The 15,032-nt window shown below is 48.5% G+C and overlaps 1 protein-coding gene across 1 annotated transcript in view; it reads right to left on the bottom strand.

Moving 5' to 3' along the window:
- Positions 1 to 7,885: 7,885 nt before the first annotated feature.
- The window catches only part of ARHGAP10 (Rho GTPase activating protein 10), a 266,323-nt gene continuing 259,176 nt past the window's right edge, over positions 7,886 to 15,032 (bottom strand). Inside the window, exons 21-23 of the mRNA XM_080674227.1 lie at positions 12,350 to 12,502; positions 11,461 to 11,552; positions 7,886 to 8,605 (exon numbers count right to left, since the gene is read on the bottom strand). Of these exons, the coding sequence (XP_080530353.1) occupies positions 8,517 to 8,605; positions 11,461 to 11,552; positions 12,350 to 12,502 (334 nt within the window). The 3' untranslated portion in view covers positions 7,886 to 8,516. The remainder of the gene's footprint in view (positions 8,606 to 11,460; positions 11,553 to 12,349; positions 12,503 to 15,032) is intronic.

Below are 15,032 nucleotides of genomic sequence, written 5' to 3'. Positions count from 1 at the left end.
CGTGAAACGCAAGGGCTCAGCGAGCATAGTCTCATCCCATTTTAGAGAAACGCGTCTTCTCCCGTGGGGATAAAAATTCCATGCTCTCGCTACACCTGTGAAAGGTGACATGTTCACGTCTGGTCTTGGGAAGGGGGTTCGCACTCCTGGCACCGGTCATGGGAACACGCAGGTTTGCAGGATACACTGAGAAGATGCACGCTGGCACGGTCAGAGCAGCGTGGAGACCGCATCATCATTAGAGGGTTTTTAGATTTTTAAAAGGTTTTAACAATTTTATACATAAACAGTTTTGGGGGGAAAACTACAGATCATATAAGCAAGACAGTGGCACTAAAATTTGTAATTCATTAATCTGTTTGGCACTGATGCAGTTTACGGCTTTTCTCTTGCCCCAAATCACAAACATGTCTCTTTGGGGACACTTAGCAATATGATTGCACTAAATAAACTACTTTGAATAGAGGCCAAATCAATCTTTAAAAGTGATGATAATCATCAGGTACTCAGTGAAATCACATTATTTTCCAAAACCTACAAGCGGTAGCTGGAGAAGCCCACGGCCAGGAGAAGGCAGCGTCGGATCCACACTTTTCTCCAGGGTTCACTGTGCAGGCAACATTACCTTGTCTTTCCAAAGACACCTGCCTTATGCAAGGGGAAGCCTGTGAAAGTTGCACTCGGAGGGAGTTTTTCTTACATAATTTGCAATTTCGGGAATTTAATTTATAGGCAGATCTTTAAATACAGCCAACTTACATGCATAGCAATATGAAGGCCACACTTGGAAGAGGATAGATGCACAACATGCAGACTGGGAGTTTCTAGAAAAGAAACTGCTTACAAGAGCAGCTTTTAGCTCAGACTTACTTTTTACGCAGTCAGAATTTCGACGTAACCAGGTTTGGGATGGAGATGGTCTGCATTGGCTTCTCATATTAATGATGGTCCTGGCTGTTTGTGTGTCTCCGGGTAACTTTGCTTGGTTCAACAGCAAAGCCATATTCTAAATTCACTGCTGAATGCCTGTCCCAATCCAAATTGTCTGTCTGCTCTTATGAATCTCGGTTTGGTACAATTCATAATTCACCAGAACTTCTTCATATAATTAAAAAGAAAACACACTAAATTAGTTTAAAATGAAGCAATTTATATCTTTATGCAAATACATATGTCTGTCTTTGCAAAGGACTGTAAGCAGATTACAATAAATCCTTTACTTAATCACCTGTTGTTTGGGAAACAGTTCATTTGAATGTCTATAGGAACACCTGGATTTTGTGTCCTCCTAAACTTTGATTACATGTGCTTCTGCCTACATCCAAGATGGAGTATCAGGTTTTTGGTTTTTCCCCACCATGTTAGAGACCTGCATTAGCCACGTGTTAATTATACTCTTTGGGGACTGATTAGATGCCTTGTTTCTTACTATTAATATTTGGCCCACTAAAATGCCCTATAAAAGTATGACTACTGCTAACCACTGTATCTACACATTGCCTCGTTTATCTTGACAACTACATGAAAGCCTGTTCATTCTAGAAACTCATGTGAGTAGACCAGATGCCCAGTCTGACTCCAGTCGTCCTGAGCTGTCAGGAGACTTCACATGTCTTCCTCCAGTCGTCCTGAGCTGTCAGGAGACTCAGGTCCCCACCAGCCATGATGTTTCTCACACTCCTTACAGGCTTCCCTCAATTCTGCTCATTAATATGAAACACAAGAGAGCAGTAAGCAATTGCCAGCTCCTTTTAAAACTAGAAAACGTTTTTCCCCACAAGGTAAATTCCAGCATAGCCATGCACAGCTTAAAGATGGGGATACGTCTGAGAACTACATCGTCGTGCAATGTCGTTACTGTGGGGACATAACAGCACTCACAGACCTAGACACGGTAGCCTGCTACACACCCAAACCTGTCGCTCCTGGGCTACAAACCTGCGCAGCGTGTTGCTGTACTGAATACTACAGGTAACTGCAACACAATGTTAAGTATTTGTGTATCTAAACATAGACAAGGTGCAGTAAAAATACTGTCGAAAAGTTGAAGAAAATATTACATTCATACGGGCCACTTACCATGAATGGAGCTTGCAGGACTGGATGTTGCTCTGCGTGAGTCAGTGAGTGGGTGGTGAGAGAATGGGAAGGTCTATGACATTACTGTATATGCTGTAGACTGTATAAACACTGTACACTGAAGTTACACGAACTTTATAAAACAACATGAAGTTAAATCAAGCATAAGAGAAAATGGTGCAATCAAGAGAGAACAGTAAACAGGAGATATGTAACCATGCTGTTTCACAGCAAACAATTTTATAAGTAGAAAAAATACACTCTACAATAATGATAAAAATTAAACTATAGAAAATACATCAACCGGTAAGAAAGACATTTATTGTCAAGTGTTATGTACTGTACATAACTGTCAGTGCTGCTCTTACACTACTGATAGGTTTGTGTACACCAGCATCACCACAAACAAGTGAATAATGCATCACACAATAATGTTACCATGGCTACGATGTCGCTGGTGGTAGGAATTTTTCAGCTCCATTATAATTGTAGAGACCACGGTCATTTATGCGGTCTGCCATTGACCGAGAGGTCATTTAACTGGTCATCATTCAAACCATTTGCTTTGAGAAAGATGAGACTATTTGAGAGTTAAACAAATTCAGCTTCACTTAAACACAGTAGATATTTTTCTGGAACACCTCATAGTCATTAAACACAACACTGGAAAAAATTCATTTAAAAGACTAAAGTATGGGAATAAGGACACATATGTAACACTGTAATCAATTAAGAAATTTAAAAAAAGACTAAAGTATGTACAAACTTGTAAAACATCTATAATTGAAGGTAATTTTATATCTTAAAATTTATGGAACTTGACATATTAAGGAGCAGGGCTTTTCACATATAACCCATAACTTTAAACAAAAGCCATCTTAGGCCTCGAGCCCACCAAGGTTAGCAAGAGGCCACCCAGTTGGCACCCTTGATTCAAGTGGGTGCCTTTTCTGAATAAAGCAGGCTCAGTCTTAGGTCAAGTATGACCATATTTCTAAGAATTTCTAAGAGCGCTTTCAGGCCCAAAGAATCCATCTGCACATCTAGGAATCAGCTAAGAACTAAGACCGCCCCTGCGATAGCCACCACTGTGGGCCAGAGCAGTGGGAGTCTGCATCATGATCATATGTAGTTAGGGGCTGGTTTGCTCTCCTACATCAAATACAAGTAGACAACAGTGTCCTTTTATGTTAAAGTCAGCTCTAACATACTTCTTGATAAACCACAAGTGTACACAGACCAAAATGACTTCATTATAAGTATCTCTGACACTTTAATTTCAAGTCATCCAAGTGCCAATGCTGCATTTTTCTTGGAAATAAAACAGTGGCTTCCCAAACTGGATAAGAGGAGATTAAGATATGATCTGAATGATCAGCATGGACCAAGACTGTACTGGAAGCAAAGTGACCCATGGGGCAGAGTAGCTGGTAGTTAGCTGCAGCTCCTCCCCCCGCCCCAACACACACACAAATATAATTAGTGGTTTACATCAATCACCATGTATGATTTCTCATGACTTTGAGTCAGCCAGGAGGGTTCTGCTGATGTGGGCCAGGCGGGGCTGAGTCAGGCTTGTTCATGGACCATGGGCAGCCAGCCTCTCCTGTGGCTCTAGGACGGTTTTGCTCCATGTGCGGGCCTCATCTTCCAGTGCGCTAGCCTGTGCGTATTTTCATGGTGGAAGAAGGGCTCTAAGAAAGGCAGTGGGAAGGTCTAACAATTTTCAAGCCTTGGATTGCATCAAGTTTGCTCCTGTTTCACTGGCCAAAACAAGTGACAAGGCCAAGCTTATAGTCTGCATGGGAGGGCCCCACAAAAAGGCCATGGGGAAGGGAGGCGTGAAATTGGGGGTCATTAAATCCATCTACCACTAGCAATTACTCATATATCTTCTTCATAGAATTTATGTTGCCAAGACAATGGTTTCCAAGTTTTCATGGTCTAATAAACCCATTTCTTTGGATCTCTATACCCTGGGCCCGCCTGTCCAGAGAGATCATGGCATCCTCATGACTGTGAAAACTCGTGAATGGATCAGGCCACGTTCCTCCCACTCTGCTTGCTTCGCCTACAGCGTTTCCTCCGAGGCTAAACCCTCTGAGGAATGAGAAATCCAGACACTGACTCATGGCACTGAGCTGCCCCCATGCCTCTACTGCCCGAGTCCAAAGGACAGGTGTCCTGTTTGGGGCAAAAGCAGAAATCTGCCCTCCAATCGAGTTGATCTTCTGATAGAAAAGAATGTCCAAGGTAATTTTCCAACCAGGAGACAGATATTTTCAGCCAGGCACGAAAGCACTGGGACAATGGGCCAGCTTACCCTCATGGGGTAGCAACAAATGACTGCCCAGGCCGGTAAAGGGGAAAAGAGTGACAAGCCTCTGGGAAGACATATGCAGACGTAGGAACAGGACAGCCGCTTGAGGTGCTCTCCTGGAATAGCATCCTCCTACGGGGGCAGGGGTGTGAGGGAGAGAAAGTCACGTGGCTCAGGAAGGTTCTGAAAGTCATGGGAAACATCTGGCTGAGGAAGGGGTGACCATGGTTGCCTTTGGACTTGAGCGGAGAACCGGGAAGATGAGAAGGGGCCCAGCACTGAGGTGAATGGGGAGCGAAGACAAGGCCCAGGAAAGGCCAAACTGTGCTGGGCAGAGGGAAAGAGCAGGGAATGGCCTTTGGGGAAGGGACACTGGAGAGAGGCGGGGAGGGGAGAAGGAAGAGGACAGACTACCCCGCACCAGCCCTGTACCCCGCCTCCTCCCATCTTCTCCATTTACTAACCGTGCTTCCTGCCATGCACCCGTCAGGCACTTGCACGCGTCACCATTTGTCACAGCATCTCAATGAGGCGGGTGCTACTCTCTCCATTTCACAGCGGGAACTGAAGCTTAAAGAGCCTGAGTTAACAGGCCCAAGGCCAGCAAGGCATAGTGAAAAACGGACTTCAAACCCAGCTGTTTTTAACTCAAAACATACTTTGAGCCACGGTGTGAGTTCCCCAGGGCTGCTGTAACAAGCACCACAAGCTGGGTTGACTTAACGGAAATGTGTTGTCTCACAGTTCACAGTTCTGGAGGCGGCAAGTCCGAGCTCCAGACGCCAGCAGGAGGGTCGTGGGGAAGGGCCTGCCCCAGGCCTCTCTCCGTGGCTTGCAGATGCCATCTTCTCCTGTGTCTCCTCACATGGTCGTCCCTCGGCGTCTCTCTCAGCAGCTAAGTGATACTGAGACACTTAAGGACACCAGTCATTTGGATTAGCGCCCAACCCCATTGACCTCATCTTAACTAATTACATCTGCAATAACCCTATCTCCGAATAAGGTCACATTCTGAGGTACTGGGGTCAGGACTTCCACGTATGAATTTTGGATGGGGTAGAGTTACAATTCAACCCATAACCACCATTATCCCCTACTGGGCTCCCGAAGCAAAATGGTGCAGCAGAAGGAACAGGTGAGCAGCCCACCGAAGCGGACGCAGCTCTTCGCCCTGGAGTGCCTCCCTTTTCTCATCAATAAGACGGGATCCTCCCCCCGGCTCCAGTCACTGAGAGGAAAGAAAGAGTTAAACATCCGCCACTGGCGCAGACGATCCGCTGCTTTCCCCACCACCAGCCTCAACGGCAGACATTTCTGCCATGACAAGGAAGGGGGTGCAGCCCGCACAGGCCTGTTCTCACGTGGCATCTCCTTCACAGGCGCAGAGACCACCAGGCAGGCTCTTGGGTGACACCATCAGATGCAGGGCCACTGCCCCACTGCAAACAGGAGACCACCTGAGCGCCCTCTGTTGCCCAAGCCCCCGCGTGCCTCTGAGGATGAGCACAGCTGCAGACCCCCTCAGCCGCTGCAGCTGGTGCTGAACCAGAGGCAGGGTGAGGGGCCTGCGCCCTGAGTGAGGTGGGGCCGTTGCCCAGACAACCTTCAGCAGATGCTTGGGATCAGCCACACACAGGCAGCAAACACACAGAAAACAATGCACCCCATTTCTCTTCTGGGGAAATGAAGGTGATTTGCCAAATGGAAGAGGACACCTCATAATCCTGTTAGTAACTCTGGGCCTGGCCCGGGGGAGGCTGCCCACCTGGAGACCCCGGCCAGCCTGGCCACAGTGCCTGTTCGCAGAGAAAAACACCCCTGCTCTTCACCAGGTACCCCAGGAAGGGTCTGCAGGGCGTGGGGCTGTGGGACCCTTGCAGCCAGCCCTGCCGGGGCCTCACTGCCCCCACACTGCCACCCTACAGAGCACCAGTGGTCCTGACAAAGATGCAAGTGACAGTCAGCGTGCCAGCAGTTCCATTGGCTGAGCACGGACCATGCCCTGGGCATGCTGTACTCGGTATTTCAACCCCAGGAATCATGTTTTCAGGAAGCAGGAACAGAACCACAGAGTTGATTTCATTTGCCCCAAACCACACAAGTAGCCAGACTAAGTGGTAATTTCCTTGACCAGTTAAGTGGTAGGATATAACCTTTGGGGGGATAACAGCAATTCTGGGGTAACAGCATGTTGGGTACACCTCAGTGTGGGTGATGGAAATCTCTCAAGCAAACACATAAATCAAGTCCAGGTATGATGGGTCTTATTTTTCAGTGCCCCATGGGGACACGCCAATTAGGAATACTGCCTGGAAACCACCCCCAGTGCCCACCTGAGCCCACACCGGCCCATAGGTTTCCGTGTTTCCACAGAGAGGCTTCTTAAAGCAGCTGTTGCCAACCTTCTGGACCTCGCGGACCACCGGTTGGCGATCACTGTCTTAAAGTGGGGCACACCATAATCCCTTTTCATGAGCCAAGTGTCCCTTCTACACCCGTAAGCGCAGGCAATGACCACTAGGGATTGTGGCACCCGCACCCCCTGGCCAAGCTGGCCCACGCCCAGGGCTGGCTGCTGTCTTGTGTCCTGGGCGCCTCGGCAGTCCCAATAGTCTTCATTGAGCCCACAGTTCCGTGTTTTAAGTTACTCTACAACACTGCTTATTTTTAAGTGTAACATGGACATTTTTCAACAGGCCCACTGCCGCGCACACACCTGACCCCAAACTTGACACCCTACCTGGTCCAGGGGAGGCACTTCAAACCTGACGTCCAGCAAGCTCTTGAATCAAGTCATCTAGGCAGAGGCGACCGACACGCTCTTCCCGTGACATTCTCTGGAGAGAGGTCTGCCAGCACCTCCTGTGGGGACAGAAACACACGGAGCCCCGAGCGCTCCGGCCCGAGACCCCAGGACAAAGGAGTATCCTTTGCCCTGAGAGGCTGCGTTGGCCTGAGCCTGGCAGTCTGAGGCTAAGAAGAACGAGGGAGCATCACAGCAGGGCAGCAGGGCTTGGCCACAGGTGGGGGCCGTCATGTGCAGGGTCACCGCGAGGCCCCTCCAGAAAAGGTCTGGATGCCTGACCTGCTGCTGCGAAGCCCAGCCTAATCCAGAGAGTTAGTGCCTCGAAAACAGAAAGCAGAGCTGTACAGCCCAGCGAGGGGAGGGCCGGCCCCACAGCGCTGCTGCAGCTCACACAAACCACTGGGGGCAGCGCCCCAGCCCTGCTCCGGGTCAAGGGTCACGCAGGCCCTGGGGAAAGGCTGTTCTGGAGGCTGGAGAAAGCCCTCTGGGGCCTCACACATCAGAGAGGCAGCTGCCCCCTGGAACACCGCTCCGGCAGATAAGGCTCCTCGTTAATGACTCCTTCCCGGGAGCAAGTGCCAGGTCAGCAGGAAGTGAATTTCCATCCATCGGCTGGCAAATCACAAAACATTACAGAGGGAACACACTCCAGCATCCGCCCCACATTATGACACACACCAAATAGTAAAGTACATTTTATTTCATTTACAGAGACCTTGGAGCAAAAAGGTGGTGTTTGGGAAACAGCACACGGGTGAGCACCACCAAGGAGAAGCCTGTTATAAATATGTGGGTGCTCTCAGGGTAGCATGAGTGTAGGGTCGAGGGGGGCCGTCCAGGGAGGAGCACCTGCTCGCTGGGTTTAGACCAAGTCGCTGCCCTGACCACCAGCAGCAGCCCCTCTGCACGTCCACCGGAGCCAGGAGGCCTCCTGCAAACACCACTATGAGGACAGTTCCCTTTAAAACCCCAACAGCAGGGTGGGGAGGTGTCCCGCGGGGTGGTCGCCAGTGGGGGTGGTGGGGCTGGAAGGCGGCCGCCACCCTCCCTCCTGCTCTCTGGATAATTAACAATCAAGCGTCTGAGGCGTGACCAACAGAAAGTCCATCCTGACACTGCTCTCCTGCTCCACAGACCTACACAGTTCTCTGCAGTGTGTCCCTCTCCCCACCTCCTGCAGTGTGTCCCCCTCCACACCCCTGGAGTGCCCATCGTGATCTGGAATTCCCGTGTGTCCGGGTGGCTGTGGCTTCGCTGCCCCAGGCAGGGCCTTGGGCGCCAGGGTCCGCGGGGGCCCTCACAGGACGGGCGCTAGAGCAGCTTGACGTAATTCTGTGGAATCAGCCCCCTCTTGCCATTCAGAGTCCCTTCTAGCCAGCCAGGTTCCCTCGAGGTTTGTACTGAAAGGGAAGAGAAATCACTTTTTATCAAAATGCCCCAAGTACTTGCTCCCTGTGAATTCATTGTACTGCTGTGTATCTTTTTTTAAATATATTTTTATTGATTTCTAAGAGGGAGAGGGAGAGAAAGATAGAAACATCAATGATGAGAGAATCATTGCTTGGTTGTCTCCTGCATGCCCCCTTACTGGGGATCAAGCCTGCAACCCAGGCATGTGCCCTTGACCAGAATCGAACTCAGGACCCTTCAGTCCGCAGGCCGACGCTCTATGCACTGAGCCAAAACGGCTAGGGCTGCTGTGTATCTTGAAGGCTCAACCAATAGTGAATGTGGCCACAGTGCTCCAAGGTCAGCAACATCCTCCATCCACGCATTCAAAGCCCCATCTTCCATGACCCAAAACGCTGTCTTGACACACATCAATCTGTGGACATCCCTGAAGATCAGGATGAAAATAGCTTGCACAGAGAACTTACGAACCAAATACAGAGTCACACAGAGAGTGGAAAAGCCAGGATCTGATCTCAGACTAACTCCACAGTTGACCATCCGTAGCTACCTGTCAACCTGTCCTCCCCTCAAACACACTGACATACTGGTATCTGTGTGTGTGTGTGTGTGCATGTGTGTGTGTGGAGAGAAACACACACACACCACATAAACAGAGTCACACACACACACACTTTTTTAGGACTCTGGCAAGTCATCTAAAGACTTCAGAGGTGGAGAACTTCAGTTCCCAGTGCCAGACATCTACCATCCTTGCTGACAGAAGTGCATTTGATTGAGGGCCTGACCCTCATCCCCGTGTCTGCGGGCCCAGAGGAGACGTCCCTATCCCCAGTGTGGTTCTGGATTTTGCCAGTTAACAGGTTCAAGGTGAGTATATGATTCCATTGGCTAGCAAGACATGAGGGCAAGTAAGCTAGGAAAGTTCTGGAAAACTTTTCTCATTCTAAGAAAAAAAATGGAACGCAAGCCAGGAAGAGGCACCCTTCTGCTGGAGTTGAGTGTGGCCACGGTGCCTGCAACTGTGTGGCCATCCTGGCTACATGGGGAAAGCCAGCCAGACACCCCACCCCGAGCTGAGGATGCTTCAGCTGAGGGGAGACACTGTGGTGGTGGAGAATGTGCGGGAACCAACCCTAGAGCTCCTGACGCCCAGACTTCCTGCTGCGTGAGCTAATCCATCTTCATGATGCATTTACCTCCTGTGTCAGTTTCTGTTACTGCAGCACGAGGCCTCCTACTAGATATACCCTCTACTAGGGTAGATATCTCAGCAGTACGGGGAGGGATTCCAGCGGCTCCCAAACAAATCTAATCACACAATGCAAAAATCCGTCATCCTTTCTCAGCTGGGTGGGTTTCAATGCTACATCCCAGCTTCCCCTTCTGCCATAGAGGTGCCAACAAGTGGCAGGCCTGGGGCAGGGCGGCTATGTCACCACGCTCTCTGCATGATGGATGCAATGTTGGCAGAGGAACGATCTTGCTTACACTCTAAGATTAAAATTCCTCCACAAAGTATAATTCTGTCAGCTGTGGAGTTTCGTTGTGGTGGTTTGTTTTCTGTCACTATCAGGAGTCCCAGGCTCTCAAGAGTACACATATATAGAAACCTCTTCTAAAAGAGGCACCGTGCTTCCTAAAAACACAATCACCAGCAGATGACGCATTGCTGACAATATACCGCTATGCCCTGTGCTGATGATATATTCCATGTATTCCAAACACTCTGGCTAATCAACCATTCCAGAACTAAGGTTCTGTTTCCCCAGAACTCTTTTGGGCAGCTCCACCCACACACAACATCACTGTTTCCACAGCAACCAATGAATTTCATCATGAGCTAGACTGGAGAAGAAATAAATCAAAGCGGGAGAGGGGGAGACATACACTCAACCATAGGGGGTAATTTGTAAAATATTAAGCCGGGCATAGTTCCTAAATGATTGTGTATGAATAACAAACACAAATAAAAGGTGCACTCTTATTTCAATGTGAAAAGTCAATACCCATATCTAAATATTCACACATTATTCAAATCAGCAAAAATCATGTAGAGCATAGGAACAGTAAGGGAATTATAAACCAAAATTTTTCTATAATAGTTCTCTTTCAGAAACTGAGATCTGGCAAACCTGAAGCATTTGGGAGGCTTGGATGGGGACTCAGAGAAAAAACAATGGGTGCAAAATCGGAAATATCCTTACCCTGGTCAGTGTTGCTAAGTGGTCAGAGCATCAGTGCACAAACCCAAAGGTCTCTGGTTCCATTCCTGGTCAAGGGCACATACCAAGGTTGCAGGTTCGATCCTGGCCCCTAATGGGGTATGTGCAGGAGGCAACCAATCAGTACGTCTCTCTCACCTCTCTGTCTCTGTCTCCCTCTCTCTCTCTCTCCCTCTCTCTCTCTCTCTATACACACACACACACACACACACACACACACACACATATATATATATGTATGTGTGTGTATATATATATATATATATATATATATATATCCCCTCAGGTGAGAATTAACAAAACAAAAAAAGAAATATATTTTAATTCCAGTGGCACTAGCTTCTCTGCATCAGGAGATCAGGAGAAAGATGTCCTCAATGAAGACCCAAAGAGTTAAAAGGGTTGGAGAATAACCAAGATGAAGGCAGGTGTGGGTGCCAGCCCTCCAGACAGCTGCTGGCGTCCCGTTCCTGGGAGGGACCAGCTCTCTCCTGTCCAGAACATAACGGGAGAGACTTGTGTCGTTGACAACGCCCCAACCAGGGACCACCTGGTCTAGGCGGTAGACATTCTGGGTTGTAGACAGAATATATCCGACCACAAAGCTCCAGAGCACTCACCATCCTCAAAAATTGCTCCTATTTCGAACGATAACTCGGAGCTATGTTCTGCTTCACACGGATACACCGCTCGAGCCTTCCGACTGGTGACGCTGAGAAAGGACCGAGACAGACACAAATTAACACGTGGAGAAACTAGGAGAGAGAAACCTAACCTTCCCACCACCTCCCATTTCCCAGGTCTCATTTCTATGTCACTGGTGGAACAACTTCCACCAAAGAAACTGGGGAAGGGAACATCAGGCACAAGCACAGCACTTGATTTCCAAGTAAATGATGGGCTTCAAAGTCAAATGTTTCTTTAGGGAGCCTCTCTGAGCAGCTTTCACTGAACCGCTTCCCCTCGTCCTCCTCTCCGCCTGGCGGGACGCCCTTTCCGATCCTTGTCATCAGCACCACTGGGCATGTTTATTTCCTAAGCACTGTGGTCCATCTATTAGGAAAAGCTCCAGTGTCCTGAGACAGAAGACACGCCAGTGACAGACAGAGGTACACGCGTGCTACATGGCTTCCACAATGCTCTGCGGACACTGATCTGTTTGGACCAACGGGCTTGTTTACCCCTGTTCCCAGTGTCCTGTGTCCCTTCCTTTAAAACATAGTATATGCTTTATATTCATGTATAAAACGTTCTTCTAAAATGAATGGTTTCAAAACTGCAACATCAGCACCAAAAAGAGTAGGTTGGAGCAGGTCTCACAGGAGGTAAATTTCTCCCGAGAATGTCCTTGCTCAGAAACAGGGGTGCGGCCCTGAGACAAGGTTGTAAGTGTTGCCTAGGAGGCCAGAGGAGCCCGGCCTTTTCCAGTGAGAACATGAGGACCTGCTCGGGTTAAGGAGCCCTTCCATGTGCTGTTACCGCACTCTACATCCCATCCCAACCATGTACCTTTCAGGTGGCTTGTCCGCTGGGGTGGCAGGAGGACAGGAAAGGAAAGGTGACAACTTGGGTGAAGGAGGGGTAACAGCTGGGTTGCAGCTCAGTGTGGTCGGAGACTGTGGGTTAAGCCACTGGACCATCGGTGGTCGGGTCTGGCTTGAGCTAAGGATGAAAGTTTGAAGAACCGGATTTAATAGTATAAAGGCCACAGAACACCAAACACATGACACCTCAATCCTAAAGAGCTAGGATGATGGCTCCCTCGTCTCTCCGGATGAACAGAAGGACGGAGTCCTCTCCACATGCTGCTTGAATCCCAAAAGCCACACCCCAAACTAGCAGCGCCTTGTACTTCTCCAGGGAAGTGGAGAAGGTCAGGTCTTGTCCAACCTGGCCACATACCAGCTCACTCATTAGGGCACCAGAAGCCAAGTGCACAGAGCAGCTGCTTGGACGTTTGAGGTTTTCTGTTTATACGGAAAGTCAAATGGATGTGCAGTAGACATGGCGGCCTAGAGCTCCAAAAATTCAGCACGTGGCCTTCGAATGTTTAAAGCTTTTTATCTGGTCATAAACATGTAGCAACTCAGAAGAAAACGCAGTGGGAACCAAGAGCTCTCTGGAGAGGACTAGACAACGAAAAGCAAAAATCTTTGTGACCTGAACATTCCCTAATATTGGCAAATTTCAAAAAAATTAATGGAAAAGGTCAGTGAACAGACTCCTGGGGGGGGGGGGGTGTCTCTAAACACAAAGGGAGAGTCAGTACATGTGTGTTGACCTGAATTACATTATTCTCCAGGCATCCCAATGGGAGGCGTGTGGCAATGGTCTATGAAGCTCACTTTAAAAGCTCCTCCTTTCATTCCATCTCACTTTCAGCACACACATCTTCCACAGCTGCTCAAACCCAGTGCTCCTCACCTCAAACTCACCCTCTTCAGCTAAAACCAGTTTCCATGAGCAGCTGCTTCCTGTCCTTCCACATTCCTGAGCATTGCCTTTGAGTCTTCCTTCTCTAGAAAAACTAACACCACACTCTGTCCAGTTTTACTTCAAGTTCTTCCCAGGCTGTTCCTCTGCCCACCTTCTTGTCATTAGCAGGAGACCGTCCCATTCTCACTGCCTTGTGTCTGTTACCACTGTGGTCTCCTGGCTCATCCCCAGCCCGTTCCTCCACCTCTGCCAGCCCAGACACATTCAGCCACCTAAGACCAGTCTACCCAACGTGCCTCCCTCAGAACCAGTGTGCCCCCCATCTGCCCTAGCAGACTGCCCGTCTGCCTGCAGCTCTGCTTCCCTGAGTTTTGCACACACTCTGCCTCCCATTTCTCCTCCTCCCTCAGCCTCCCCAGTCCCTCTGCCTGGTCAAAGCTGTCTCTAGCTCAGCTCAGCTCCAGGCTGGTCTGCCCCAGTACTTCTCCTTTGGCCTAAGTCCCAGGTCTTCCCTGAAGGCCTATCACACCAATAAACAGGAGGGCAGGTTGACATGAGCTGTTCGGTGATGGTTTCAGATACCATCTTTACCTCTTTAGCTCTCTCTGTATACCTCACAGGGCCAGGAAGAGTGCTAGGCACACGAAGTCTTCAACCAACATCCGAACAATCAACTCAGGTATTCGATAGCTAAAGTTGGATTTTATAAATCAGGTACCTGAAATATTACACTACTGACTTGATATTTAGTTCACAGAAGGTTTCTTATCTTTTGATCAGGAAAGGGGATAGGGGATGTGCTTTTAAAAAACATTCTTCTTTGAACAACTTATTTATAACCCCCCCATCCAGCCGTTCATTTGGAAGTCACAAAACCTATCTCATACACAGCAAAGACACCCATAACTCTCAAAGTGATCTGTGTCACCAGCAGCAAAATTCACTCCATTCTTCACCTGAAAATGTCTTCCTAATCAGGAAGGGAGAGGAAGGGACGAGTGGAACTCTGACAGAGAATTTAAGACTGCCATTAGCCAAACAATTGCCATTTTGTCTCCCAGCAATTATTCAAGGTGCTTGAACAGGGGTGGTGGCGGCGGTGGTAGAAGATGAGATATCTTACCACACCCCCGTCAACTCTTTCTGGTCATAAATAGCCAAGCGATTAAATGATGGCCATCTATCTGCTCAGAGGGAGGACAGCGATGGGATAAAGATAAAGTAACAATGTGACTGTATTTATAAGGCTCTTTAAAAACACAGATCATAAATTTTATAGTTATCTACTTAATCCTCACATCTTTCTTTAAAAAAAAAAGTCCTTTTGTTCTGTTGTTTTTTTAAATAAAGGGAAAATAACGTTTTTGGAAAGCAGAGGAATTGCTGGAACGGCGGGTGCAGGATGTAAGGGCCGTAGCTGGGCTTTCTCCTGCTTGTCCCAAAGCAGAACTCAGAATCAGCAACCTTTTCCTGGGCCATGTTCTCAACCCCAGCCTTTTTGTTTGTTTGTTTGTTTTCTGTAATCTTTTTCTTGTCATTCAAAATATAGATGTGTTACATGATCCAGCACTAACCAGCTCACCAGGACAGCCTGTCTGACTTTCCACTTAAGCTTAAATTTCTGTATTTGAGTTTCTGTCTTCTACACTATCTCAGAAGCCTCATCTAGTGCTTCTCTGGATTCCAGAATCCCAAGTGGGCACAAACATTGCAAGCTGGGATATTCACAAGAGGGAGCAAAACGCAGGTCTGGAGA

This window comes from Plecotus auritus (assembly GCF_963455305.1).
Source record: "Plecotus auritus genome assembly, chromosome: 6".
Lineage (NCBI taxonomy): Eukaryota > Metazoa > Chordata > Mammalia > Chiroptera > Vespertilionidae > Plecotus > Plecotus auritus.
Note: the sequence above shows the minus strand (reverse complement) of the source record. Positions and strands in the feature narration are given on the sequence as shown.